General features: G+C 42.6%; 1 protein-coding gene across 4 annotated transcripts in view; it reads right to left on the bottom strand.

The window, feature by feature from the left end:
• Positions 1-2873: 2873 nt before the first annotated feature.
• The window catches only part of gcnt3 (glucosaminyl (N-acetyl) transferase 3, mucin type), an 88731-nt gene continuing 67923 nt past the window's right edge, over positions 2874-23681 (bottom strand). For all 4 annotated transcript variants that reach the window (XM_072281545.1, XM_072281546.1, XM_072281547.1 and 1 more), the window contains one exon: positions 2874-12260. In XM_072281545.1, the coding sequence (XP_072137646.1) occupies positions 10871-12172 (1302 nt within the window). In that variant the 5' untranslated portion in view covers positions 12173-12260 and the 3' untranslated portion in view covers positions 2874-10870. The remainder of the gene's footprint in view (positions 12261-23681) is intronic.

The raw sequence follows: 23681 nt of genomic DNA, 5'->3' as shown, positions 1-23681 counted from the left end.
GTATATCAATGATTTAGATGATGGAACATATGGCTTTGTTGCTAAGTTTACAGAAGAAACTAAGATTGGTGGAGGGGTAGGTACTGTTGAGGAAACAGGAAGGCTGCGGGAGGATTTAGACAGAATAGGAGAATGGTCAAGAAAGTGGCAAATGAAAAATAATGTGGGAAAATGCATGGTCATGCACTTTAGTAGTAGAAATAAATGGGCAGACTATTTTCTAAACAGGGAGAAAATCAAAAATCTGAGATGAAAGGAACTTGGGAGTCCTTGTGCAGACACCCTAAAGGTTAACTTGCAGGTTGAGTTGGTGGTGAGGAAGGCAAATGCCATGTTAGCATTCATTTCAATAGGTCTAGAATACAAGAGCAAGGATGTGATGCTGAGGCTTTATAAGGCTCTGCTGAGGCCGTAGAGTATTGTGAATAGTTTTGGGCCCCTCCTCTATGAAAAGATGTGCTGGCATTGGAGAGGGTCCAGAGGAGGTTCACAAGGTTGATCCTTGGAATTATTATCATGAAGAACAATTAATGGTACTTTCAGGAATTTAGAAGGATGAGGGGGCATCTCATTGAAACCTTTTGAATGTTGAAAGGCCTAGACAGAGTAGATATGGAAAGGATGTTCTCCATGGTGGGAGAGTCTAGGGCAAGAGGACACAGCCTCAGGATAGAGGGATGTCAATTTAAAACAGAGATGCAGAGAAATTTCTTTAGCCTGTGGGTGACGAATTTGTGGAATATGTTACCACAGGCGGCTGTGAAGCCATGTCATTGGATGTATTTAAGGCAGAGATGATAGGTTCTTGATTGGACACGGCATCGAAGTTTATGGGGAGAAGGCTGGGGAGCTGGGTTGAGACGGGGAAAGAAGGATCAACCATGATTGAATGGCGGAGCGGGCTTAATGGGAAAAATGGCCTAATTCTGCTCTGATGCTTATGGTCTTATGGACCCAACCCCTCCACCCCCCATTTATTTCAGCAAAAAGCATCAGCACCCTCCACCCACCAAGCAAGCAGTAGCAAAGCGTCCAAAAAGACTATAATCTGCAGTATAACAAAAACTAATTGTTCACCCAACAATTCAACATACCAGTCTCTCTCTCTCTCTCTCTCTCTTTGATCTCTCTCTCTTCCTCCTGTCCTCCTCCTCCTCCCTCCCCCTCCCCCCCAGTAAAGGGACAGAGAGGTATCAACTAGCGAGAGACGAGATATAGGCAAAACAACATGCTGATTTAGTGTTAGACTCTGCCGTGTCACTTTTATTTCTGAGTTCTTCGACTCGAGAATCGGCAACAGATTCTACCCCAACAATGAGAGAGAGCAATTTGCCAAGTACAGAGCCCTCCAATAGCTGATTCTTTTTTCTCCTGCGACACCTCAGTCAGCAGCACTGCTCATCTCCAGGGCACAACCCTCAGAACCCCGATGCACACGTCTTCTAGGCTACATCCTTGGCATACTGAGCAATGGCCTGTCAGTGAGCCCCGGGAGCAAGTCCCATCACCATAAAAAACTGAAGGCTCATTATAAAATAAGCCAAAATCTTGCCAGACAAATCTGTTGGAAATCTCTGAGGAAGTACCAGGAAGGATAGACAAGGAGAGTCAATGGATGTTGTTCATTTGTATTTCCTGAAGTCTTTTGACAAGGTGCCGCACATGAGTTTGCTTAACAAAATAAGAGCCCATGGTATTATGGGTATTGGGACTGCTTCTTTCTATGTTGCATGTAAATGATTTGGCTGAAGGAATTGATGGCTTTGTGGCCAAGTTTGTGGACGATTTAAAGTTAGGTAGAAGGGCAGGAAGTGTTGAGGAAGCAGGGTGTCTGCAGAAGAATTTAGACAGATTGGGGGAATGGGCAAAGAAGTGGCAGATAGTGTAGGAAAGCGCACGGTTATGCACTTTGGCTGAAGGAATAAGGGTGTGGTCTATTTTGTAAATGGAGAGAAAATTCAAAAACCAGAGTTGCAAAGGTACTTTGGAGTGCTTGTGCAGGATTCTCTAAAGGTTAACATGCAGGTTGAGTCAGTGGTTAGGAAGGCAAATGTAACATTCACATTCATATCGCAAGGAATAGAATACAAACACAAGGATGTAATGCTGGTGCTTTATAATGCATCGATCAGACTGTGCTCTTTGAGTATTGTGAGCAGTTTTGGGCCGCTTATCTGAGAAAGGATGTCCTGATTCCAAGAAAGATATGGTTAATGTTAGAGGAGCGTTTGGTGGCCCTGGGCCTGTAATCACTGGAGTTTAGAAGAATGAGGGATAATCTCATTGAAACCTATCGAATACTGAAAGTCTGGATAGGTAGGGAGGATGTTTCCTACGGTGGGGGAGTTTAGAACCACAGCCTCAGAAGTGAGAGACATCCATTTAGAATAGAGACGACAAATTTTTTCTTTAGTCGGAGGGTAGTGAATCTGTGGAATTCTTTGCCACAGACTGCTGTGCAGGCCAAGTCATTGGAGATACTTAAGGCAGAGGTTCATAGGTTCTTGATTAATCAGGGCATCAAAGATTGCAGGGAGAAGGCAGGAGAATGTGGTTGAGAGGGATAATATATCCGCCATACTGGAATGGTGGAGCAGACTCGATGGGCCAAATGGCTTAACTCTGCTTCTGGGTCTTATATTTTTATGGTCTTAGATTCAGCTTTCACTATTAGCAACTCTTTGACAGCTTTCATCCACTCAGACACAGCTTTCCAGATTTCAAGCACTCTCGGTGAAAACAAAAAATTCTTTTTTAGATTCTTCCTCTGCATGGTTGTGAAAATAGATTGTGTCATGGTCATGAAATAATGGAAATCACAGCACTTGATCACATACATGGAACTTATTTATATTATGAAATTTTCCAACGGCAAGTTTCCAATGTTTGTGTAGATTTGAGATATTTTTATTTTTAAAAATTGTAAACATATGAAAGCAATCCAAAAAGGTCCATGATCAATACATCTTAGCAAGACACACATAAAAATCTCTCTTGTAGTGCTGGATGTATAATTTTACATTGTAATAGATTTATTTACACTTTGGTTTCAAGCCTGTATGTATAAGTTTCAATTTGTTTTAAAATAATTATATTAAGACTTTAGGCCTCTGCATTAGCCAATGTGCTGGTAGCACATACTTTATTTGCAGCTGTCAAAACTGTCATTAACCCACAATTTTAACAGTACCAATTATGAAGGAAGCTCTGATTTATGAAGCATTTCCTTCAAATCATTAATTTATTTTCTCCTTTATAAGTAATTACTGGTATTATTCAGCCGATAGCATTATTTTAATCCACAAGAATGCAGCGTACAATAAATTATCACAGTAAATTGTCTCAGTGTTTACAGTAAACGGATTATATTTGTCAATATAAATTATTCATAAATTCTCTAGACAAAATTTACAAAAAAATTTTTAAGAACAATTACAGAATAATTTCATTGACATAAAAATTAGCCAAAGTTCACGCCTTATATTGAATGAAAAGGTGTAAATTTATTACAGACAAATACTAAAAATAATTGTTTAATGTTGAAATATATCATTTAAAAATCATTTAATCTCCTATGTCAGTGTTTCACATGAAATATCTTTGTGCAGCTCTCATGGAAATCATCCAGTACAATTATTATAGTTAATTATAACAATAGTTAATTATAGTTACAGCAAGGCACTACCTAGCCTGCTTTTCATCTTCAGACCTGGTTGAGAACTAAAGTTAATAGTTCACTCCAAAAATTGGTGAAACTCCTGCCAACCCTTTCTCAGTTGAGTTTAGATTGCTGCATTGTTTTGCAGTCCCTCATTTATGTCACTCGATCCCTTTTGAAAACAGGGAAGGGGAGCTTGAGACTTCTTATTAGCTCAAAAAGCTGTGTTTTACACCAGAGAGAGAACTTCAGTGCAATAGTTGCCTTCCACTTGATAGGGTCATGTTGCATCAGCCCTGCCATTTGGAAATTTACATATAAAAAGCTATATCAAAAGCCTTAACGGAAATCTATGGTTCTGCTGTGCCCACTTGTATGTTTCCTTTCAGACCCAATCTTCTATCACTCCTCCAGCTGTAGGACATGTAAGATGTTGCTAATTATCTGCAGCAAGAAGCTTTGGAGTTTTGGAGTAACTGTGGCTTACGTGTGGTTAATGTGGAAAATAAAGCTGAATGAGGAGACTCCATGATTATAGACATCATAAATTATCCAAATGAACTTTGAGTTTCTGCAAGTCAGCTCAAGGTGCACATAAAAGTCAACTGGCTGGTTTAAATTAGCCCAATCTTGATTGCATCACAATTTTGCAGATCATGGGGAGATAGCACCTAGGAATTTCTGCTTGGAGACACAAGAGACTGCTGATGCTGATATCAGGAGAGAAACATAAATAACTGGCAGAATTTAATGAACAAGGCAGCATCTATGGGAGAAAATGAATGTTTGATATTTCAGGTCAAAACCCCTCATTGGACTGAAAGTGTAAGGGGGAGATTGCTAGTATAAATAGGCGAGGCAGTGAGGTGGGTCAGGTGTTAGCAAGAGATGCTGTAGGTGGATCCTAGTGAGGAGGGGTTGGTTGGCAGATGGTGTCAGTGCAGGAGAGTGAGTTGAAGGAAGCCATAGAGGTTGGAGGTGATAGATGAAGGCAGCAAAGGATTGTAGGTCTTGTAATATGATAAGAAAGGAAGGTGACGAGGATCCAAATAATTGAGTTATAGTAGGCAAGTGGGAACAATGGATAGAAGGAACTCAGTGAAATGAGTATGTGAGTGATGGGCAGATGGAGTAGGTGGGGGTGGGCAAAGTAAATGGGAGATGGGGCTTGTGGGAGAAGTTGGGTAGGTCAGGACAGAAAGAAACAGGGAGAGAGCAGGTCACAGGAAATTGGCAAATTCAATGTTTATATCAACTATCTAGGTAGAATATGAGGTGCTGTTCTTCTAGTTTGACTAACTAGTTTAATTAACAGTTTAATTAAGTATAATCTAGTTTAATTGTTCTGTACTTCTGCTCGGTTAGATGACCACATTCTGGTGCAACATGGTCTTCAGTACTGCATGATATACTGTGTTGTATCCAGCAGGCAGGTGCAGCAAATATTAGGAAGGTAAATGTGTATTCACCTTTATTATTATTAGACTAAAAACATACTTGCCATATTTTAGCAATGTCATAACTCTTCTACAGGTTAGTGCCTTCCTAATTTGTCTCTATTTATTAGTGTCAGCAGCATGCTAGAGGTCAATGCTGATGGATCAGACTTTCTGCTCTAATGTTGAACTCGGTACTGAGTCTGAGAGGACCACAGACGTAATGAACTGAGGGGACTAATGCACTCTATACATGGGCTGCTCAGATTCCTGCCAGCCATAGCTTCCATATGTTTGAATTGCTGTACTGTTCTAGGCATGAAAGAAAACAATAAGTCAGTCAGCATCTGCGAAGGCAAAAGGTATGAGGTGACAGTTCAGGTTCTTTTTGTTCCAGACTACAGCATCTGTAATTTTGTTTGAACTGTTTCCTTCACATTATTTAATTCACCTAACATTATTCTTTTATTTACTTTGTTATCAACTTTAATTCTTTTTTAAAATAAAGATTAATAGTTATCTATTTTAAATGTCTCTGAACTTTAGCAGAGTTAAAAGGCCTTTGGCAACACAAGGCAATCTGAGTAGGGCCGAGACCTGAGTCATAAAGACATACAGCAAAACACAGACCCTTTAATACACCAGGTCTATTGCAACCATCAAATCCTATCCATACTAATCCCATTTACTAGTGCTTGGTCCATAGTTCACATTTCCTTGCACTATTCATTGCCTGTGAGAAGTGGCACTCAGCTGGATATGTGAGGTTGCAAAGATCAGTGTGGCCAAGTCAACTGATTTACTGAAAGCAAAATTACAGTACATTAAACTCTTGCTTTGTAACCAAAAAATATGTTATTTTCAAAAGCAACAAAAATTTGTGTTTAGTTTTAATGAATAAACAAGTAATACTATCTGATGTTTTCTCCTTTAACTAAAACACTTAGGTCAATTTGAGAAGGGAATGAGAGAGATGTTTTTAAAATTCTTCCTTATATTTCATGATTATGTTTAGGTCCAATAAGTTTTAGGGAATCCTGGAGATAATTCCAAATTATTGAGTCAATATACCACCTAACCCCAAAAAATTGCAAAAAAAGTTTTATGATTGTTTATTGTACTATTCGATGTGGAGAACAACATATCAAAAGTTGGACAATTTTGACACATGGGAAAGTCTCCAAAAATGACATCAAAAACAAGATGGCCACCAGCAGAAAAACATCAAAAATCTGACTGATAACCATCAAAATTGCAAGTTTTTTAAACCTGATGTTTTAAAAAGTGCTCTTTTCACCAATGTTTTTCAAATAACCGTAGTTCCTGGAATGAAAGTTGCATTTGTACTGACATCATGACATCATCAATGACGTAATCAAGGGACAACTCTGGTATTAAGTACTGATGTCATGACACATAACATGCTACCTTATGGCTTCTCAGATGCAGTCTTGTTCATCATCCTCTTCTATCACTGGTTCATTTGTCATATTGTCCCAGTTGCCATCTTGGCAATGCCCACATGCACTGGTGCATTCCAGCCCATGTTTTCTGCAGGTACACTTTAGCGTATTGCACCCTCCCGAACAGTTGCAGTGAATCATCCGAATAGGTACCTCTGGAGCAGGCCTTTTGCCTGTCATCACTGGAACGAGTTTTTCCCCTTCTACCCTCCATTCCCACTCAGACGGCTCCATTTCATTACTACAGCCCATCCACTCCATAACCTGGTAGTAAGTCAGCAGGGAGTGAAATTTACAGGCCAAGGTGGTTGGTGGCAGTTTTTCAGGTGTGACAGAAGTCTTAGCTGTTGCAAATTTCTTGTAGAGTGTATTGTATCTGATAGATGCCAGGGAGTCGTTCTGATTTCCATTGAACAACGCCACCATTGCCCTACAGCCACTGGTTTCCACAACATCCTGACTTTGCTTTGGTGAGCAGAATGCTTTCAAACAATCCCTGATTCCCTTTTCTTTCTTGATGATTCTCTGGAACCCCGACTTCTTTCTGATCCCAAATACTCTGGATGTTGAGTCGCATCCAGTAAAGGCATGGAGAAACAATAGATCATTACAAGCTGCTTCTCCGAGTATCTGCTTAAGGACCTTGATATTATAAGCATTTGATTTCGCCTTGTCTGAGCAGAAATAGAAATAGAGTTCACTGCAGTTTGTTACCACTATATGGTAGAGCAAGAATATGAGGAGATCTGTGTCTTCTCCAATGAGGGTGGTAGATTTGAAAGCAGACATTGTGACCGCTGCTTTTGCGATCTCAATGTCGGCATCTCCTTCAGCTTGAATCACTTCGCAGCCTTGCTGTCGCAAATGTTCCATGATGAGCTGAATAATTACCTGCTTGTTGCCTCATTCGAAAAGAAATCCTCCTTTTTTCCAACAAATTTTGTGGCCCCTGTAATGTTCACCTTGTTCACATTCAAATTTCTACTTCGACGCTGATGAGTACAGTCCTTCATGCTTGGCCCAACCCCATAACTACAGTGGCTCTGGCAGAGTGTTTGACAGTGAATAAGGCTTAGTCATCTGCAGTTGAACTGTAGGTGCACCCCTCCGTCCATTTTAAGCGGTGCAGAAGTGATCCCCCATCTAGAACATAGTGATCTGTCACTGGGACCGTCTGTGTGACAGCATTGTCAGATTTGGAGGTGACATAGTTCTTTATCGCTTCTGGCAGTTGTGGCGTATCTGAGTGGCGCAAGATGTTCTTTGCTTCAAAGACATTGGATATGGACAGAGTTCATAGTTCATCACTTTGTCTAGCTGGAGATCACCTGTCTGTGACACAACTAGGAACCTCTGGAATAACAATGCTGGGTCTATGGTACGGTCTTCAGCAACTTTGACTGCCCTGCTGGATGCTAGTGTCTTGGCCTTTGAACTCCTTTTGTGCAAATACAAGAAAACAGAGCGTCTGTCCATCTTCCTATGTAATTTCCTCTTGCGACCAGGTCATGTACATTCTCATTTGCATAAACCCCTGTGATGATGTTGTGTAATGATTTACCATCCAAAAATGGCGTGAAACAGTCCAGTTTTGCTGCGACTTTTTCAAGGTCAGCCTCATCTCTACTCACTCCGGAGGTGGACAACTCCTTATGTTGTTCACCTGTTGTGTAACTATTCGCGGTCAGTTCTTGCATGGCAAGGATGTAAGAGGATGACACAGGGAAAGACATAGTCCAAACTGCTCTCTGGTGCTCTGACATCCCACTTCCTCACATTAGGCCCCCTTGGCTTTTTTAGTGAGCGCATTAGTCTCTGTTCTATCATGAGATCAGAGTCAAGGCCAGCCCAGTATTGGCTGCTGCGTCTGATTACATGGAACCCAGACTGGAACTTCTGATGAACCTCAGGGTTGTCATCCTTCAATGAATGCATCTTCTGGAGATAGAGATGAGTCAACTTCAGATAATTCGGATGGCCAGCAGCCGTGAATATCGGCAAGCAAGCTGAGATGGCGCTGAGATGGCACTGAGATGCATCTCCCATGACCCCATTCAATTGGCCACAACAAGTGCCCTAGCAATCCCTACCATGTGCTGGTAGTTAACCCACAGTGTGCTGGTTTTGGAGGTCCCTACCAGTTCATTCTTTTTGAGAGTTACAGTTTTGTCAATCCTGCGAATGCAATCTGATTTCAACGCGTCTAAGTCACTTGCGCCAGTCTCCATCAGCGTGTACAGTCTCTCTAGTTCCTCCACTTGGTCTTGAAAACCAGGGTCATCTCCATGCTTTTAGCAATAATCTGACGTGTAAGACACTGATCCACCAGCAGGTGCCCACAAAACGCTCGTTGCACCAGCTTTCCGCTCATCATGTGTACAACGGCATTTTCACCGTACACCATCTCCAGGATCTCCTGTCATCCATCAAAGTTCTGATGGCACCCAACAAATTCATGAAGGTATGGAAGCTCCCAAGCAATTCATATTTTATACCACAATTATGGCACTACCATTGTTATAAACAGTGAAATATAGCAAAATAAGAAAGGTATGGGTCTGATTCTTTTCACTGGCAGCTTTTTTTAACATCAGATTTTTTTACTTTCCCGTGCTCCGTTTCTGTCCAACTTTTGACATGTTGTTCAGCAGTGGTCCTCAACCACCGGGCCGCAAAGCATGTGCTACCGGGCTGCGAAGAAACGATATGATTTGGCAATATGAAACAATATGAGTCATCTGCACCTTTCCTCATCCCTGTCACGCTCATTGTTGAACTTGAACGCACACGAGGTTATTACCCACGCGTCATCCACGTCAGCGCGAGAAGAAGATCAACTCCTCGCGCTTGCAAATGACGACGGGGGCCGGCATTCTGGATCAAAGACAAGGCTGAATATCCTGAGATAGCCACGAAAGCACGAAAATGTTGCAAAACTGGGTTTTCTGCAACGAATGAAATAAAAACTAAATTGCGGAATAGACGGGACATAAGGAACCCCCTTCAAGTATCGCTGTCTCCTAGCACCCTTGATGCAGGGAAACAAGCCCAGGGCTCCCACTGATTCAGCGATATTGGTGTGTTGCAATGATTTTATATGTTCATACTGTATGACGAAAATATGCGCTGTGTGCTTAATGTCCAAACATTACTTAAAATGTTATGATGCTATTGACTTATAAGTGACTTATTATTGACCTATCACTATATTCATGCGAGGAAAATATGCGCTGTGTGTTTAATATTAAATTCATTAGATAAACCCTTTTAGAAATGAAATTGAGTGTATTAGCCACTTATAAATGACTTATAGTTGACTTATCACCTATATTCTGGTCATGATTAACACTCCCCCCCCCCCCACCCCGCTGGCCGGTCCGCAAGAATATTGTCAATATTAAACCGGTCCGCGGTGCAAAAAAGGTTTGGGACCCCTGTTGTTCAGTATGTCTGAAAGTCAAGAAATGACCATAAAACTTTTATTTGCTATTTCTTTGGGGTAGGGGTATTTTGGCGCTATATTGACAGCATTAAAATCCAAAATAGGTAAGCTGATGTTAAGTGTGATTATTTTTTTTTAAACTTCAAGTTTAACTCAATCAGGTTCAATTGTGGTGGAACAGTTGACTATTTAATCCCAGGAGCTGTGTTGTTTGATTGATTAAGTATGAGGCTTGTATCTTCACTTTATCTTTTTGCATGGTTAACCCATACAAAACTTCTTCCTGGACCTCAGGAAATATAGCAGTTCAAAGAAAGTGTACAGTAGATAACTTAGAGGAACAGTTAGAAGCCCACATAGCATTACATCTGGGTAGGGGGAGCAAGAGGAGAACTTCTCATTCCGTTTTTCACAAAAAAAATCTCTTCCCCCTTTACCCCTCGCTTGATTAGCTTGATTACTTCAATTTGCCAGTACTGTCACCAAAAAGAAGCTAAGCCTATCCATCAACTTAGCTCCTTGAGAAGGAATTAGGGAGTAAACATTAGTTTCTTCTTTAACACCATCACCATCAGAAATTATTAGTAAGTATCAATATCAACAATTTTTAAATATCACCAATCATCATTAATATTGAGCAATATTTGAGTTCTTTGGTTGTTTGGGCTGTCAAAGGGCTGTGAGCATAAGCAGGAAGCATGAAAGCTCAAGATCCACCTCAGAATGTGCAACCTGACAACTTGCCCAATTCTTCTGAATCAAATCACAGGTTCTTTGATGCAAAATTAATATGGCCCTTTGATGATCGTCACTAAATCAAATCCGCAAAAATGAGAGTATCCTCTCATTTTCTTAAGTGTTTTGGGAGATTTTATGCATAAGTTAACAGATTGGAAATAGCTTTATGCCTTAGATGCTCCTCTAAGCATTGAACTGCAATACTATCAACTGCTGTATCAAATTTATTGGCGAACAGGTGATGCTGCTGTAGCAACCACTTCAGATCACCTGCTCCATAAACACATACTGCACGGATGTGTGTACCAGTGCAGGGTGGGTAAGGTGCCCCTTTGGAAATATCACCTTCAAGGTAGCTCCATTTTACCAGTCTTGCTACAGCATTCATGTCAGACACATCAAATTTGTCATTGACAGGGACAGACCCAGGGACATCATGCATTCTTTGCAGTGTTGCCCACATGTGTTCATCCGGACTATAAGTGTCCTTTTCCCATTCAATAAACTTCTGTATTTTAGAGCTTTTCCATAAGTATTCCACAAAATCTCTTGTAACAATAAAATAGGCACTTCCTGAAAACATTGGTGAGTCAATTGGAGGAGCTTCCTTTTTAGTATTTGTATTTTTTATCTCTCCATTTTGTACAATATGTTGCATTTTCCATCTGACTTCTTTATGGGGCATGGTCTTTTCTGTTTCTAGGCTATTTGCTCCTTTTAAGGCTTTGAGTATTTCCACTATTTCTAGATTGGTTTTTATGGGGAAATCCATGCCACAAAGATTAATTAAGTATTTCCATCTTGAATTCTTTTGTAGGAGATCCTTCATACAGTTTAAATCTGCCTGAACCCTACTCCAGGATGCATAGACTACAGCCTCAATCTGGCTGGCAATAAATACGTTATCAAAGCATGAAGCAATGCCCTTTACTGCACCTTTGAAGACCTCAGGTGATTTTTGGTCCACATGAATGCAGTAAAAATTCTGAGGTGTATATATAGACCGTAAAAGTCTTTCAAACATGTCAATTCTCTGATGGATTACTATTGAATATGCTATTGGAAATTCTTCTTCCTCTTTACTAAGTGGAAATGTGATATATTTTTGTAATTTAATGAAGTTATCACAGTGCTTGGTCAAGTTTATATAATCTTTCTCACCCAGCTCTTGTCGATTTTGAAATTCCTTTGATATTGTTTGAAGCTTAGCTAATTGTATTGCCTCTTCATTTCCACTGATAATGCTTGTACAGTTTACATAATATCTGGGGTCCTCTTCAAAGAGTTCCAAGCTTTCGAATTGGTTTATAGAATCCTTGTCATGGGCTATAAGAAGGAACAATGTCACCAGTGAGGCAATTCCTGTGATTATCCATTTAGATTGCTTGCACCTGAGATGACAACACCTGAGACCACAGAATTTTACGCACAGCATTTTGATTCAGTTCGCAGGTTGAACTTGCTCGTCCACAGTTTCCTTTCCACTTAGCCGATCAGGTTTTCACTACAGAGCACACTCTAATCTGAAATAACCGTAAGAAAATAAGGTACAAAAAATTACATTCCCTGTTCAATAAACATATGACACCATAAGTACTCAAAACATATGGTATGAAATTAATGTTTACATATAATGTCAATAAAATGTTTTGAAAGAATTAAACTACAAAGGAAAATGGAACAAACTGTTCATTGGCAAACTATTTAACCTTGTGCATATAATGAAAAAAGTTCAAAGTACATTTATTATCAGTTATACTACCTTGAGATTCATCTGCTTACAGGCAGCCACAAATGAACGCAATTAAAAAAAAGACCAACAACCAATGTGCAGAGATAGAGGGAAAAACACTATTCATGCAAACACTAAAAGTAAGCAGCAGCATTTCAAACCAAATTGATATAATGATAGTCTTCTTATAATTAGCTTTACAGAGGTGAATTGTAATAACTAATGTGAAATACTAAATATATAATACACACTTAAGCCTTCAAGTGCTACCTAACCAGAGCAGTTGCAAACTGGAAAATACATAACACTTTTACATTAGTTCTGCAATAATCCCTGATATATTTTGAAGATAGAAAATCAAAGTTTAATTGTTGAGTAAAAATATAAATGGCAGGACTAACTTTGAGTCGTATTTTGATCTCTGGAATGCTTGGTATGTGTAGTTTCTCAACAATATGTAGTTGACTGGAAAATGTCAAATAATGTTATTTAATTACCGTGAAACAGTAACTGAAGCAGTTCAAATACTTCACCAATCTTCGAAGCTTTCCTGATCCTAGAATCCAAAAACCTTCATTCTGTCTTACCCTAAATTCTGTATTAATATGATCTGAATGCTCTAGGTAAAAGCAGCTTCCTCTGCTTTGTTTTAACTCTCATATTTAATCACATCTCCTTTGCTCATCAGTCTGCAACTCAGTTGATGGAAGCTGTCTGTTTATAACTGTCCTATTTCATCCTCTCATCATTTAAGAACTTTATAATTACACCTTTATCCCTTTTCCAACAAAACTAGACATGATAATGTATCTAAGTATTAAGTTTTAAACATAAGTAGTTCTCTATGTTTTTAATCCTGTGGTATGACTTTTCTATTACCTCAACAATTTTCAGAATCAGAATCAAGTTTAATATCACTGGTATATGTTGTTAAATTTGTTAGCTTAGCAGTACAATACAATACATGATACAGAAAAATAAATAGATGAATCACAGTAAGTATATATATTGTGGTAAACCATATATATGTTGTAACTGGGTTACCTGTCTGGACATGCCCCTCTGCTGACTGCCCCTATGGCTCCTCCCACAGAACCCTGAATAAATGTGATTTCGCCTTGCCCCTCCCCCTCAGCCCGGGGGCAGGCACTCAACATGGAAGTCGTATTTTACTGCGAATAAAAGCCTTTCAGTATTTACCCTACTTCAGTCTTTTGGAGTTATTGGATGTGCTTCATATAGGGATATTAAATAGTTAGATTATCAATAGTACAAAATGAAAATAATAAAAGTGAAGTAGTGTTCATGGATTCAATGTCCATTTAGGAATCAGATGGCAGAGGGGAAGAAACTGTTCCTGATTCACTGAGTGTGTGCCTTCAGGCTTCTGTATCTCCTACCTGATGGTAACAATGAACCATGCAGTGCTCTCTAATGGTAGCAATTTTAAAAATAACAGTAAAGAAGGAATATTATATGCCAATTTTATTAAAACTCAGAAGGTTTTATGACATTATCCATCTAAATTAAACACCTTTAATCAAAGCAACGCTAATGTATTTCACAGCAGTAACATTAATCAAAATATGAAACTGAGCTACAGAAAGAGCATTCAAGACTAAAAACTTAAATGATGGGTTGTAAAACACTCCTTGAATTAAACAAAAACTAATAGCTTTAGGAAGGCAAATTTTAGAGCTTAGGCCCAAAGCGGCTGACAGCATGGCTGAGATGAAAATTTTGCAAACTGCTAGAGTAGAAGGAACACAGAAATTTTCTTGAGATGGTTGAAGCAAAAATAAAGTGCAAATGCTGGGAATAAAAACCAGAATCCCTCACCATGTCTATCAGCTTCTCTATCCTCCTCTCTTTTGAGATGTTTAGTTATCACAAAGAATCTGATCCAAGCAGATGTCTAAGGAGGAGGGTATCACAACTAATTCTATGTGTATTACATATGCAGTATTCTACATAGCTCAGGAAGTCTTCCTCTTTGAGATTTGTTCTGCTGTTTTGGGATTGTTTTTACTGCCGTAACAGAAATTGCCTTTACAGTGATCAGAAAAATCAAGGAACATTTTGTAACCTAGTGAGATTCCCTCTTGCAACAAGTAGTAGTAAACTTAAAATGCATTTGTAAAAAAAAATATTACCACGACTAACCATCTCAAACACTCAGTCAAAGCCGTTTAACATTTTACTATTACTATTATAATACCCACCTTGTCATTTGTGACTAGCTAGTAAGCAACTTTGAATGAAATAGCAAATGTTTTACCAATTGTGGGTAGTTTTAATTTTACAGTCAACTCATATTAGTAGTCTATGTATTGACATATTCTAAACTTTATGAATTTGCCTTCTCTGGAGCATGAAACAAAGCTATCATCTTTAAAGAATCAGTAGATTCTGGAATGGTTCAAGGGGACTGGAAAATTGCAAATGTCACTCCACTCTTCAAGAAGGGATGCAGAAGAAAGGAAATTATAAGGCAGTTTGCCTGACCTCAGTGTTTGGGAAGATGTTAGAGTTGCTTGTTAAGGATGTGGTTTGGGGCATTTGGAGGCACGTGACAAAGCAAGCCAAAGGCAACATGGTTTCCTTAAGGGAAAATCTTGCCTGAAAAATCTGTTGGAATTATCTGAGGAAATAACTAGCAGTATAGACAAAATAAAATCAGTGGGTGTTCTGGACTTGGATTTTCAGAAGGCCATTGACAAGGTGCCATACATGAGGCTGTTTAGCAAGATAAGAGCCCATGGTATTACAGAAAATATACTAGCATGGATAGAGCATTGGCTGATTGGCAGGAGGCAAAGAATGGGAATAAAGCGAACCTTTTCTGATTGGTTGACAGTGACCAGTGGTATTCTGCAGGGGTCAGCATTGGGGCTGCTTCTACTTATTTTATATGTCAATGATTTAGATGACTTTGATGACTTTGTGGCCAAGTTTGTGGACCATACAAAGATAAGTGGAAAGGCAGATAGCGTTGTGGATGCAGGGAGGCTGCAGAAGGACTTGGATAGATTAGGAAAATGAGCAAGAAGTGGCAAGTGGAATAAAGTGTCGGGAGTGTATGGTCATCCAATTTGGTAGAAGGAATAAGAGCATAGACTATTTTGTAAGTGGGGAGAAAACGCAAAAATCCAAGATGAAAAAGGACTTTGGAAGTCCTAGGATTTTGTTCAAAGATTTCTATAGATGGTAACTGCAGCCAAGAAATTAAACAGCACTCACTTCTGAGGAGGCAGTAATGGCAAATTTGGATAAAATTCTGAAGAGCAGAGACATAACATTGTCTATGATAATCTATATAGTCAAATCTATGGTATTTCCATTTGTGATGTATGGCTGTGACAGCTGGGTTATTAGTAAAGCTGAATACAAAAGAATCGATGCCTTTGAACTTGGATGCTGGAGGAACATGTTAAGAGTTCGTTGGACAGCAAGAAGATCCAACAAGTCAATACTTGAAGAGATACCAGACTGGTCACTGGGAGGCTTGATTATGAGACAAAAGCTCAAATATTTTGGCCACATCGCGAGAAGACAGGATTCTTTGCAGAACACTCTCATGTCAGGTAAAACAGAAGGTAAAAGGAGGAGAGGACGACAGAGGCTACAATCGATAGATAATATTACTCAGACAATGCTCATGACCTTGGCGGATCTGAGGGAGGCAGTTTCCAACAAGAAGGCTTGGTGTGCAGGAGTCCGTGAGGTGATAAAGAGTTGGACTCGACTTAATGACTGAACAACAAATGCAGGATTCCCTAAATGTTAATTTGCTGTTTGAGACAGTGGAGAGGAAGGCAAATGCAAGGTTAGCATTCATTTCAAGAGCACTAGAATATAAAAGCAAGGATGTAATGCTAAAGTTTTATAAGACACTGGTGAGGCCTCATCTGGCATATTATGAGCAATTTTGGACCTCTTATTTAAGAAACGATACCCTGATACTAGAGAGGTTTCAGAGGGAGTCCTTTTTCATCTTGGATTTTTGCATTTTTGGAATGAAAGGCTTAATGTATGAGGAGCAACTGATTGCTCTGGGCCTTTACTCATTGGAATTTAGAGGAATAAGAAGTGATCTCATGGAAACCTATTGAATCATGAAAGCCCAAGATAGAGTGGATTTGGAGAGGATGGTTCCTATGTTGGGGAGTCTAAGATCAGAAAATAGGATCATCCATTAAGAATGGAGATGAGGATGAATTTCTTTGGCCAGAGGGTGATGAATATGTCAAATTCATTGCCATAGGCAGCTTTGGAGGGCAGGTCATTGGGTGTATTTAAGGCGGAAGTTAATAGGTTCTTGATTAGTTGGGGCATGAAAGGTTACAGGGAGAAGGCAGGTGAATGGGGTTGAGAGGAAAATGGATCAGCCAGGATGAAGTGGCTGAATGGCCTAATTCTGCTTCTATGAACAGAAGGCAGGGATTCAAGATCGAAGCGAAGCCCCACTGATAGAAATAGAACAGGTTTAAAATACCGGAAACATCCAACCCACATAATTTGGTATTTCGCAAAAGTACACAGGCTTGCAATGATAGATGAGCAGATAGGAGCAGAATTAGGCCATTCAGCCCATCACACTTGCTCTGCCATTCCATCAAGGCTGATTTATTATCCCTCTCAACCCCATTTTCCTGCCTCCTCCTGTAACCTATGACACCCTTACTAATCAGGAACCCATTATACTCTGATTTAAATATACCCAATGACTTGGCTTTCACAGCCATCGGTGGCAAAGAATTCCACAGGTACAAAGTTCAATGTTCAAAGTAAATTTATTATCAAAGTACATATATGTCATCATATACAACCCAGAGTTTCAATTTCTTGTGGACATATTCAATAGATCCATAACAGAATAATAATCACAACAAATTCAGTGAAAGGCTACACCAAGCTGGCCGTTCATCCAATCTGCAAAATAAAACAAACTTCAAATACAAAAAAAAAGTAATAAATATTGAGAATATGAGATGAGTCTTTGAAGGTGACTCAATACTTCATGGGAACTTTTCGATAATGGGGCAAGTGAAATTGAGTGTAGTTATCCCACTTGGTTCAAGAGCCTGATGGTTGAGAGGTTATAACTATGTCTGAACCTGATGATGTGAATCCTGAGGCTCCTATATATTCTTCCTGATGTCAGCAGTGAGAAGAGAGCACGGCCTGGGTGGTGGGGGTTCCTGCTTTCATGCAACAATGTTTCATGTAGATGTTCTCAATGATGGAGAGGGCTTTTCCTATGAAGGACTGGGCCATATCCACTACTTTTTGTAGAATTTTAGATGTCATGCCAAATCTTCATAAACTTCTAAGGAAGTAGAGGTGCTGCTGTACTTTCTTTGTAATTGCACTTACATGCTGGGACCAGAATAGGGGTTCCAAAATGATAGCAATGAGCAATTTACTGTTGCTGACCCTCTTAATGTCTGAGAACTGGGTTATGGAACTCTGGTTTCCTGCTCCTGATGTCAATAATCAGCTCCTTGGTCTTGCTGATATTGAGAAAGAGGTTGTTGTTGTGGCACCACTCAGTCAGATTTTCAATCTCCCTCCTATATTCTGATTCATCACCACTTTTGATTCGGCCTTTGACAGTGGTGTTGTTCATAAACTTGTATACGGCATTGGAGCTGTGTCACACAGTCATAAGTGTAAAGCGAGTACAGTCTTGTGGTGAACCTATTCTGATGGAGATTGCGGAGGAGACGTTGCCAATCCGAACTGCCTGGTGTCTGCAGGTCAGGAAATCCCGGATCCAATTGCACAAGGAGGTATTGAGGCCGATGTGGTAAACCATATATATGTTGTAACTGGATTAACTGTCTGGACACGCGCCTCTGCTGACTGCCCCTGTGGCTCCTCCCACAGAGTCCTGTATAAAGGTGATTTCATCTTGCCCCTCCCCCTCAGTCCGGGGTGCAGACACTCAGCATGAAGGTCATATTGTACAGCGAATAAAAGCCTTTCAGTATTTTACCCAACTTCAGTCTTTTGGAGTTATTGAAGGTGCTTCAATTTTATTTGCTGTACATTTTAAACCATGGAACACACTCTGAGACCCGACAAGTTAGACCTCGATCCGCAAACACCTGAAACTGGAAACGCTTTCGAACCCTGGCTGGCCTGCTTCGAAGCGTACCTAGAGGAGACTAAAGTGACCGACCTCGTAGCGAAGCACAGAGTTCTACTCTCCAGGGTCAGTCAACAGGTCTATTCGCTGATCAGAGACCAGCTGAGCTACAACAGCACGATGAGCGCCCTCAAAGGACAATACCTGCGGCCGATAAACAGCGTCTACACGCGACATCGCTTAGCGACTTGGCAACAACGGCCCAGGGAATCAAGTGCTGAGTTCGTCCAGGCCCTACGGACACAGGAGCTGACGGCGGCGCAGCATGCAGAACTCCTAGTCAGAGACGCCTTTGTCACGGGAACCAGGTCAGTGCATGTGCGCCAGCGGCTGTTGGAAAAAGCTGATCTTACCTTAAGTTCGGCGATTGAGCTGGCTGACACTCTGGAGATCGCTCTGCACAGCTCTGAGGCTCTCAAGGCACGCGATCCCCCAATAGCCTCGTAGGCGCCGCAGACCCCGCAACCCGCTGGCGAATCGACCTCGGCTGCTGCTAGTCGCAAATCCTCAAAGCACTACTTCTGCGGACTCAAGAAGCACCCGCAGAAATGCTGCACGGCCCGACAAGCTACCTGCTCCAGCTGCGGAAAGAAGGGCCACTTCGCCAAGGTCTGTAAGTCCAAACCGTGAGCAGGATTGAGCAGCGCCGCATGCAAATCATGGGGGCCGCCATCTTGCCTGCACGCCGCCACCACGTACGAAACATGAGGGCGGCCATCTTGGTCAGCGCCACCTCCCACCGCCTATGACCAACGGGTGCTCACAGGGCACCCCACTGCGCCGGACCAAGACAGCAACTCAACCCTGGCTTCCGTGACCCTCGACCAAAGCGTTCCCCACCAGCTGGCAAGGTCAATGATGGACATCCTGGTGGAGGGGCGCAGGACAAGCTGCCTGTTTGACACATGCAGCACGGAGAGTTTTATCCACCTGGACACGGTGCAGCATTGCGGACTCGTGATACAGCCGGTAAGTCAGAGGGTCACCATAGCCTCCGGGTCGCAAACAACAGACATCTGGGGGGATTGTGTAGCGATGCTAGTGGTGCAGAGCACAGAATATCGAGACTTTACGTTACTGGTCATACCTCAACTGTGTGCCCCTGTGCTATTGGGGCTCGACTTCCAGAGCCACCTGAAAAGCATGACAATAGAGTATGATGGGCCCCTCCCAGCAATTACTGTCGTAAATCCCCAGTTTTGTAGGGATACGTCACATACCCCGCTACTGACCACACACACACGCACTGACCCGCACATCTCACCCAACACCATGCCAACTGCCACACTACCGACACCACTTGTGGCCTCTCCACCCTCAAGATCCCTCCCCCACCGCTGTTCGCCACCCTGACCCCCAACTGTAAACCTGTGGCAACTAAAAGCCGGAGGTACAGCGCAGGGGGACAGAGCCTTCATTAAGTCAGAGGTGCAGCGGCTGCTTAGGGAGGGGGTCATTGAGGCAAGCACAAGTCCTTGGAGGGCGCAGGTGGTCGTTGTTCGGAACGGGGAGAAGAATAGGATGGTCGTGGACTATAGCCAGACCATCAATAGGTTCACGCAGCTCGACGCGTACCCTCTACCCTGCATCGCGGATATGGTCAATCAGATAGCACAGTACCTAAAATCCGCTTGCCATCAGCTCCCCATCCGCCGGGAGGACCGCCCTTACACCGTCTTCGAGGCGGACGGCAGGCTTTATCAATTCCTGCGCATCCCTTTCGGTGTCATGAATGGTGTATCTGTCTTCCAGAGAGCAATGGACCAGATGGTGGACCAGTGCCAACTGAATGCCAGGTTCCCATATCTGGATAACATCACCATCTGCGGTCACGACCGGCAGAATCACGACAACAATCTCCAAAAATTTCTCCAAGCGGCCAAAGCCTTCAATCTCACCTATAACAAGGACAAATGTGTGTTCAGAACCACCCAACTTGCTATCCTTGGGTGTGTCGTGGAGAATGGAGTCATTGGCCCTAACCCCGACCGTATGCGCCCCCTGTTGGAATTCCCTCTTCCCAACACCCTCAGAGCCCTCAAAAGGTGCCTGGGCTTCTTGTCATATTACGCCCAATGGGTATCTAACTATGCAGACAAGGCCCACCCCCTGGTCAAGTCCACTATATTCCCCCTCACTGCCGAGGCCCACGCGGCCTTCAGCCGCATAAAAGGGGACACTGCCAAAGCAGCAATGCATGCGGTGGATGAGGCCATTCCCTTCCAAGTACAGAGTGACGCCTCCGACTTTGCACTGGCTGCTACCCTCAACCAGGCGGTAAGACCAGTGGCGTTCTTCTCCCGTACCCTTCAAGGCCCTGAACTTCGGCACTCCGCGGTGGAGAAAGAGGCCCAGGCCATAGTGGAAGTTATTAGGCACTGGAGGCACTATCTCGCTGGCAAAAGGTTCACCCTGCTAACTGACCAGCGCTCAGTCGCATTTATGTTTAATAACCAACAGCAGGGCAAAATCAAAAACGATAAAATTCTGAGGTGGAGAATCGAACTCTCCACCTTCAACTATGACATCATGTACAGGCCTGGGAAGCTCAACGAGCCCTCCGATGCCCTATCCCGGGGAACATGCACCAGCGCGCAGATCGACGGGCTATATGACCTACATGTAGATCTTTGCCACCCGGGGGTCACTTGGCTTTTCCACTTGGTGAAAGCCCAGAACCTGCCTTACTCCCTTGAGGAGATCAGGACGATGACCAGGGACTGCCAAGTCTGCGCAGAGTGCAAACCGCACTTCTACTGACCTGAAAAGGCACAACTCATCAAGGCCACCCGCCCCTCTGAGCGACTGAGTGTTGACTCTAAGGGCCCCCTTCCCTCCACCGACCGCAATGTGTACTTTCTTAACGTTATCAACAAGTACTCACGGTTCCTCTTCGCCATCCCCTGCCCCGACACCACTACCACATCAGTTATAAAAGCCCTGCGCACGCTCTTCATTCTGCTCGGATACCCATGCTATATCCACAGTGACAGAGGGTCCTCGTTTATGAGTGATGAGCTGCGCCAATACCTACTGGCTAGGGGAATTGCAACTAGTAGGACTACGAGCTATAATCCCAGGGGAATGGACAGGTGGAGAAGGAGAATGGCACAGTGTGGAAAGCCACACCCTTAGCCCTCAGGTCAAAGGGACTGCTGGTCTCCCGCTGGCAGGAGGTCCTTCCCCAGGCACTCCACTCCATCCGCTCCCTGTTATGCACAGCCACCAATGCCACCCCTCATGAGCGGCTCTTTTCTTTTCCCAGAAAGTCAACCGCTGGAACCACCCTACCAACTTGGCTGACGTCCCCGGGGCCAGTGCTGCTCTGGAAACACGCGAAGAGCAATAAATACTTCCCGATGGTCGAGAGGGTTCACTTACTTCATACGAACACCCAGTATGCCTATGTGGTTTTACCTGATGGGCGGGAGGACATGGTCTCCATCCACGACCTGGCGTCCGCAGGAGCACCGGGCCCCTACCCTGAACACTCCGTGGTGACTATTGACCCCGTACCCACCAATGTACGTACCCACGAGACACCGTGCACTCCAAACCCTACACAGACACCACACGACACTCCCATACCGGGCGCGACGCACACGCACGAGGGATTATCAACGCCTAACGTGCTGGTACCTCAAGTCAGGCCGGAGTCAGCACAGCCACCGTCACCGATGCAATCACCACCGGTGCTTCGTAGATCACAGCGACGGACTCGACCGCCTGATAGACTTGACCTGTAAATATACTTGTTTTAAATATTGTCAGTCACTTCACCCCGCGGGACTCTTTTTTAAAAAAAAGGAGGGGTGAATGTGGTAAACCATATATATATATGTTGTAACTGGGTTAACTGTCTGGACACGCCCCTCTGCTGACTGCTCCTGTGGCTCCTCCCACAGACCCCTGAATAAAGGTGTTTCGCCTTGCCCCTCCCCCTCAGTCCAGGGCAGACACTCACCATGGAGGTCATATTGTACAGCGAATAAAAGCCTTTCAGTATTTTACCCAACTTCAGTCTTTTGGAGTTATCGAAGGTGCTTCAGCCGAGAACTTGGTTTATTGATTCGTTCTGAGGGGATGATGGTATTGAATTCTGAGCTGTAGTCGATAAAGAGCATTCTGATATCTGCATCTAATTTGTTCAGTTGATCCATGTTTGAGTGATGAACCAGGAAATGGCAACTGTTACTGACTTGTTGTGCTGGTAGGCAAATTGCAGCAGATCCAAGTCACATCTCAGGCAGGTGTTTACATGTTTCATTACCAACCTCTCAAACACTTCATCACTGTGAATGTAAATGCTATTGGACGATCGTCATTGAGGCAGGTTACCATGTTCTTCTTTGGCACGGGTATAAGTGAAGCAGGTAGGTACCTCAGACTGCAAAAGCAAGAGCTTAAAAGTCACACTGAACACTCCAGCCAGTTGATCAGCACAGGTCTTTAGTACTTGGCTTGACACCTCATCTGGGCTGGATGCTTCTCGTGGGTTCACCCTCCTGTAGGCTGTTCATGCATCAGTCTCAAAGACTGAAATCACAGGATCATCAGGAGCTGTGGGAGTTCATGATGGTTCCTCCATGTTTTGATGGTCAAAGCAAGCACAGAAGGCATTAAGCTCCTCTGGAAGTGAACCCCTGCTGTCACCGATGTTGCATCATTTTACTTTTTAAGAGGTGATAACATTCAAGCCCTGCTACAACTGTCAAGCATCCTTCATGATTCAGGTGTAGTCTGGAATTGCCACTTTCTCATGAGATGGCTTTCCAGAAATCATATCTGGACATCTTTAAATTTTTTTGGTTACCAGATTTGAATGCCTTTAATTGGGCCCTGAGCAGATTGCAGATCCCATGGTCCACCCAGGGCTTCTTGCTGGCGAAGACGCTGAATGATTTTGTGGGACACACTTTTTTCCAATATAAAGTCTGTGACAACCATGATGTATTCATTCAGATCCACAGATGAGTCCTTGTACATGGCCCAGTACACTGACTCGAAGAAATCCCATAGCTGTTCCTCTGGCTCCCATGACTACACCCTTGTTGTCTTAAT

Source organism: Mobula birostris, chromosome 17, assembly GCF_030028105.1.
Source record: "Mobula birostris isolate sMobBir1 chromosome 17, sMobBir1.hap1, whole genome shotgun sequence".
Lineage (NCBI taxonomy): Eukaryota > Metazoa > Chordata > Chondrichthyes > Myliobatiformes > Myliobatidae > Mobula > Mobula birostris.
The sequence above is the reverse complement of the archived record's forward strand: the minus strand, read 5'-3'. Positions and strand labels throughout refer to the sequence as shown.